Source organism: Netta rufina (genome assembly GCF_964035555.1).
Source record: "Netta rufina genome assembly, chromosome: 5".
NCBI classification, from domain to species: domain Eukaryota; kingdom Metazoa; phylum Chordata; class Aves; order Anseriformes; family Anatidae; genus Netta; species Netta rufina.
This window is the reverse complement of record NC_140128.1, coordinates 40,751,626-40,758,133: the sequence shown is the minus strand read 5'-3', so window position 1 is coordinate 40,758,133 and position 6,508 is coordinate 40,751,626. Positions and strand designations below refer to the sequence as shown.

Below are 6,508 nucleotides of genomic sequence, written 5' to 3'. Positions count from 1 at the left end.
TTGCACGAAGGGGGCTGAGCACGGTGAAATCTGTTCCCGTTTAAACCCCTCCCGACGATGCCTAGCTGGGGAGCAGCGCTCGCCAGCCGCCCTTAGCGGTGTCAGGCTGAGGCTCGGAGGCAGGACCTGGGCTCGGCCTTCCCTTCTCGGGGAAGTGGTGTCTCATCCCGGCCTCCTCGGGGCGAGAAAGAAACTAAAAGAAAAAAGGCAGCGCCGCCCGCACGCACAACGCCCCGCGATAAAAAACCCGCGCACGCCGGCGCAACCTGCGCGCCCCGCGCAGCGCTGGTCCCATCCTCCCGCAGCCACCCTGCCGGCCCCTCCGCGCCAGCTCCGCTCTGCAAACCGCTCCTCTTCGCAGTCCCCCTTCAGGGCTCCCTTTACTTTTATCGCAACTGGCTCTACTGCCCGGCTCCCGCCCCATAAATTTGGAAAGAAATTAGCAGAAGTCGTTCCTTGTTAACATTTGATTTATTTAAAGTCCTTAACTGCAAATGATCAAAAACATACTTCACGCGTTAAATTCTCAGTTATCGTTTTAAATCAAAATATTTTTTTCAATTACAATCACATTTATAAAATTAACAAAATTTCTTAAATTCACTTGTAATTCTTTTTACTGTCATTTAAAGCAATTTCCAGCTGTAAAGAAAGAAAAAAAAATATAAACCATGCAATAAATTAAGAACATTGAGACAGCGAACAGGAATAATAATAAAACCCGTCTGGCTATGCTAACACCGTGTAAAACTGTGGAAAGTGCATTAACACTGGATGAAACAAGCTAACGATGGCGATAATTAAACGGCCACAAAAAAAAAAAATAAAATAAAAAGGTGTGGAATTTATTAAACAAGTCGGAAAAGGAGAGAGAGAACGAGCTCTCCTCTTTTCCTCTTTTCCTTTCGTTTAAAAGTCAGCGTTTCCTGGGGGAGAGGGGAAATAACCTTGTTTTACGTACATAGCCCTAGCTGGTACACAATGAAGAGACACTGAAATTAAATAAGCATGTCATCCACATGTTGACGAGAGTTCCTGATGAACGAGAATCTTCAGTAACAGATGGGAAGAAAAAAAAAATATCCAACTGGTTGTGACCTCTTGTAACTTTATATTACATCCCAAGACAGGTAACACTTGAAAAAAAAAAAAATAAGAATAAGGGTCGTATCCTGCACTCCAAAGCTCCAGTTGGTCCCCTCGGGAGTGCAGGATCCGGCCCGCAGCATCTGGGTGTATGCGGGTTGTACTAGCCGAAGGTTTATTTTGCAAGTATCAAAAGGATGATCCGAGAAAGTAAATAGTCCTCTTGTTGCTTAGAGATTCTCTTAGTGTTTTGCTACTTCACAGCAGTATTGTCCTTCAAAGCCTTTTTAATTAAAAAAAGCCTTAAACGTCTACTCGCTTCTTCATCTCCGTATTGTTAAAGTATTGCCACATACCTGTAAACTTACATGAGATTATAGAGCACAGAAGGGGGGGATGAGGGGGCGGAAAGCACAAACAAGTAGTTTACAAGCTCAACATTTTTTTTCTTCTTTTTAATAACACCCTGCAAAGGCTACGGGGATCTCGGGGGACCGAGGCCGGCGGGCGGGGGGCGAGGGCGGGTATGTACAATAGGGAGGCGGCCGGCTTTGCAGGAGGTCGTGTTGGATAATAACAGCACACGACGCGTCGGGAGACAACCAGAAAGTAACAGTCCTGTGCACGCAGCGTGCGGGAACACCTCGGGGGGTCACAGCTCGAGGGAACGGGGGATGGAACCCGAAGGGGAGCGGGGCGCGGGGTGCGGAGCTACGAGGTGTTTAGCACGGGTCTGGAATACACACCTTGGTAGTAGGAGGGCTCCAGGGCCGAGGGCTCGATGCTGCTCCGACCCGCCATGGAGGCGCTGCCCAGGGGCAGCCCGCCGGAGATGCCGGCCCCGTAGGAGGAATATTGCAGCGCCTGCTCGTAGGCTTTGAAGTCCAGCTTGTGCTGCTGCTCCGAGGAGGACATGAGGTTGTTGATAGAAAAGGGGTGGTTGAAGGAGTAGTGGGGATCCCCTTTGAGGTGGAGCTGGGGTTCGTGGGCTAAGGAGTGAGGGGGGTGCGGGACGGAGGCCAAGGCGGGGACGGAGCTGATGGTGGAGGAGGCGGCCGAGGCCGAGGTCTTTAGCTCCGTGCTCGATCCGCTGTGGTCCATGGACGAGGGGCTGGTGGACGGGTTGGAGCTGGAGAGGGAGGTGGCGGTGTCCAGCTGCGCCGTTTTGCTGTGGCCTCTGTGCAGGGGGGAGTTGGAGCTGGAGCTGGAGGCCCCGGCCTGATCTTTCCTGCCCTCCTGGGGGGCTTTGCTGTTCGCCGGCTTCTCGCACTTGAAGCGCTTTTGCCGGCGGAGGTAGCAGCCGTTCTCAAACATGTTGCCGGAGTCGGGGTGCAGGGTCCAGTAGGAGCCCTTGCCGGGCTTGTCGGGGGAACGGGCCACCTTGACGAAGCAGTCGTTGAAGGACAGCGAGTGGCGAATGCTGTTCTGCCAGCGCTGCTGGTTCTGCCGGTAGTAGGGGAAGAGGTCCATGATCCACTGGTAGATTTCGCTCAGCGTCAGCATCTTGCTGGGCGCCTGCTGGATGGCCATGGTGATGAGGGAGATGTAGGAGTAGGGCGGCTTGGCATGGGGATAGCTCCGTTTGAACGTCTTGGCGTCCCGCGTCCTGCCCAGGTTGGACTGCGTGTAGGCCATGGGGCTCATGCAGGGGTTCATGCTGCTGTAGGGGCTTAGCCCGTTCATGGGGGCGGGCTGGGCCGACATGGCGTTGATGCCACCGGGGCTCAGCGCCGTGCCCATGGCGGCCACGCCGGCCGGCATGCCGTTCACCGGCCCCGCCGAGCCCGCCGGCATCCCGGCCACGGCACCGGGGCTTAGCCCGGCTCCCAGCCCTGTGTTGGCGTAGGACATGTTGAAGGAGCCGGAGGTCATGTTGCCGCTGGTCGTCATGGTGTTCATGGTCATGTAGGTGTTCATGGTGTTCATGGAGCCCAGCCCCGAGTTCATGTTGCTCACGGGCACCGAGGAATAGGCCTAGGGCAGCCAGACGGAGAGAGGGGGTTAGGAGGGAGAGAAGGGGCAGCCCCCGCAGCCCCTGACCCGCCGGGGCCGATTCCCGCCCTCCCGTCCCCGCCGCCCGGCACCGCGGGAGTGCTGCCCCGGCTCCCCTCGGAAAGGCCGCTTGCGGGATGAAAAGGCCAATTCATATTTAGGCGTGCCTATAAATAAATACACGCGGGCACACGCCGCCGTTTTCCCGGCCCGCCGAGCCTCGGCCGGGCAGCGCCGACCGCGGCCCGCCCGGGGCAGCTCCGCGCCCCGCACGCTGCGGCTCTGCCTGCCCCGGGAGGAGCTCGCCTCCCTTTCTTCCCCGAGGTCCTGTAAATTTTGGAGTCCGATGGGTTAGCAGAACGTTTAAAGCCATCTGATTATTGAAGCTGACGGGTGTACGACGTGCCAAGGAGAGAGATATCTGCCTGCCCTTGCTCAGAATAACCTTGCTCATCTCTCCCCCCGCACTGATTTAAATCGCTACACTAGGTGTGACAGCATCTTGTCACAAATTAAATGAAAATAAAAATATTTTTAAAAAACTGACAGCTCATGTCGGCACGTTTCACGTACGGAAAGGTAAAACGTGCTTCCTCTTTGAACGCATTTGCTAAAAAGTCAGTCTATGAAGTTTTTTTTTTTTTTTTTAAAGAAAGAAAGAAAAATAAAGAAAACACAACGCAATTTCTCCATAGTATAAACAGCCTGAGCTTTCCCTGCCTGTGATTTTCTACAATCGTCCAACGTGCAAAAATTGTAGAGCTCTACTACTGAACACAACTCTTACAAAATGCAGAACCTTCGAGCCTGGAAATGATGAACAGGAGGGAGAAAGACGTTGCAAGATGTATTCCCAGTTTCCCTCGAACAAAAGCAATAGGGGTAAGGGAAGGATGTTCAGCGACGGTTAAATGTCACTGTAAAAATCGCTGTTATTCACTACAAATTCCACGAGCTTTATAAATGCGGTTTTAATTTAGAGGATCACGGTAATTATTGGCGAGGATACAGCGCGGATGGGTTTTCCACCTTGCATCCGTGTAGTGATTCAAATTAAATAGCACAGGAGGAGAAAAGATAGAGACTAAAAAATAGCATAAGGGAAGGTCGCTTAACTTTATGTTCGTGGATAATGAGCATGGCGAGGATAAATGACTGTGGAAAAGATACATAATTAGGATGACCCTTATTTGCCCTTAGCCGGCTTCCCTCTATTAAACAAAGTGCCAGCAGGGTGACACGTATCTGCGTGTGCCCGCGTGGCCCTATGGGTGCTGGGTGCAAGCCTCGGGGTGCAGAGACGAGGCGTGGGGACTGTGCAGCCGTGTGTCCGGGTGTGCTGATGCAATGCCTGTGCGCGCACACCTAGGTGCCTGCTTTGCTACCACACTTCCTTAAAACGGCTCCTGCCCGGCCAGCGATCCGGGGGGGTTCTGGTGGTGCTGCCGAGCGCTGGCTTCTCCCGGGGACCCGGGCAGAGCCGCACCGGCACGGTGTAAAACCAGGGCCCCCACAAGGCCGGGCTGTACCCGGGGGCGCTTCCGTGGCCCACTCCCCGGCCGCGTTTGGGCCGCTGCTCCCCTTCTCTTGCACCGCGCTGGAAAACAGCCGGGGGCCGGGGCCACGTCCCGGGACGCCGCGGGCCGGCTGGGGGCGGCCGGGCCAGGCCGGGCCGGGGCCGGGGCCGGTGCTGGGGGCCGGGGCCAGGGGCCCCCTCCCGGTGCGGGGAGCCGGGGCCCTCTCTCCGCAGCGCCGCCAGCCGGCCCGCGGCAGCAGCGCACACCGCAGGCGAGCCGTCTTGAAAAGTACGAACAAACGGCTATTTATTTATTTATTTATTATTTCTTTTCCTTGTTTTTTTCCTTTATTTTTTTTTCTCCCGGCTTTACCAGGTGAGAACCCCAGCGGGGGGCTCCGGACCTCGCGGGGGGAAGGCGCTGCCCGCGCCCCGGGGCGCGCCCCGCTCCCCGCCGCTGCCATATGCCGGGGGCCAGCAGCGCGGCGAGTCCCTGCCTCGAGCCCGGAGTTTTCGGGGCGCTTTTGTGCCCGCCCGGAGCGGAGATCGAGCCTTTCGGGGGAGCTCAAGGGTTGCCCCCGGCCTCCTCCAGAGGGCTCACAGCCGCCCCGGTTCTCCCTCAAGCGCCTCCAGGCCGGGTGGATTTCCTCGGGGAAGCCTGGCCGGTTTCAGCGTTGGAGGGGAGAGGCACGTTTGCGCTGGCCGGAGTGCAAAGCGATTCCCGCGGCCGCTGCCCCCCTCCAGACCCCCAGCCCTCCCTCCGGCCCCCTTCTCCCTCGCAGAGGGCAGCAGCGGAGCCAGAGCCTGGGATTTACTCACCTCCTGAGTGTCGGCGTAGTAGCTGTTCCAGTCGCTGGTTTCATGCCCTTCCATTTTCACAGTCCCTAACATTATGGAGCCAACCTGCCCGGTGTAACCATCCAGCCCTCTTGCAAGCGAGCGACGGGCAGCAGGAAAAGAGCCCGAAAGCCCGACCTAGCAGGAAGCCAGCTCCTAGGAGAGGCGGAGGGTGTTCAAATCTCCTCTATAACAAGCCAAAAATAAGGCAGGGAGCGGTGTGGGGCGAGACAGTTGAGAAAGTGAGGAAGTGCCGGCTGGGATGTGAGTGGAGTTGAGCTGATGTGGATCTTACGTCGCAGAAGTACCCACCTCCTCCTCCTCCTCTCCCCATTTGTCCGCCGCACAAAGGCGTTCGCACCTACAAAGCCGGAGATGCACCTGCAAACAAGGCAGTTCCCCTCGCCTGCAACTCCCCCCGGGGCGGCACTTTATTTGCAAAGCAGCGTAATTGGTTTAAGCTTGCGGGAAAAGAAGAAGAGACGGAGGTGGGAGAGGGGAAAGAGAGTAGGAAAGGGGGGGGAGGATCCCACCCCTTTCAGATGGACAGAACAAATGCTAGGAGGGATCGCTGGAAATGAAACGAGGCAGATAAGGGAAGGGCAGCCCCCTCTGTTTGAATAGAATGCAAAAGGCCATCCAGCCTTAAACCCCCGAGATTAGGGGCAATATTTACTAAAGTCCGGTAGATGCTCCTTTAACTCGATGGCCGGGACGTGCTCCAAAGTCCCAAGCCCCGCAGTCAAACACGCTCCCCCCGCTCCCCCCCCCCCCCCCATTCAAAGCTAGGCACGGCGCAGGTGCTTCTGCGCCCCCCGCCCCTGCCGCGGCGCCCCCCGCTCTGCGCTGCGGGCGGCCAGCAGCGCCTCGGAGCCCTCCGTGGGTTGCACGGAGCCTCGGACCCCCCCCCCCCCCCCCTTGGGCTGCCCGGAGCCCTTCAAACGGGGCTGCCGCCCTAGGGCTACGGTGATGGTGATGGTGTTTCTTTCTTGGTGTCTTGCATTTAGAAACCCCGTGAGTCACGGCGCAGAGACACAACACTACAGACACCTAGTGCATGCGGACAGAGGCTTGAAT

General features: G+C 56.7%; 1 protein-coding gene across 1 annotated transcript; it reads right to left on the bottom strand.

Moving 5' to 3' along the window:
• Nucleotides 1-1,328: 1,328 nt before the first annotated feature.
• FOXA1 (forkhead box A1) lies at nt 1,329-5,485 on the bottom strand (the record flags this gene model as incomplete). The annotated part of the gene is made up of 3 exons (XM_084287372.1): nt 1,329-1,369; nt 1,833-3,060; nt 5,414-5,485. 3 exons carry the CDS (start codon nt 5,483-5,485, stop codon nt 1,329-1,331), a joined length of 1,341 nt encoding a protein of 446 aa, XP_084143498.1.
• Nucleotides 5,486-6,508: the final 1,023 nt, after the last annotated feature.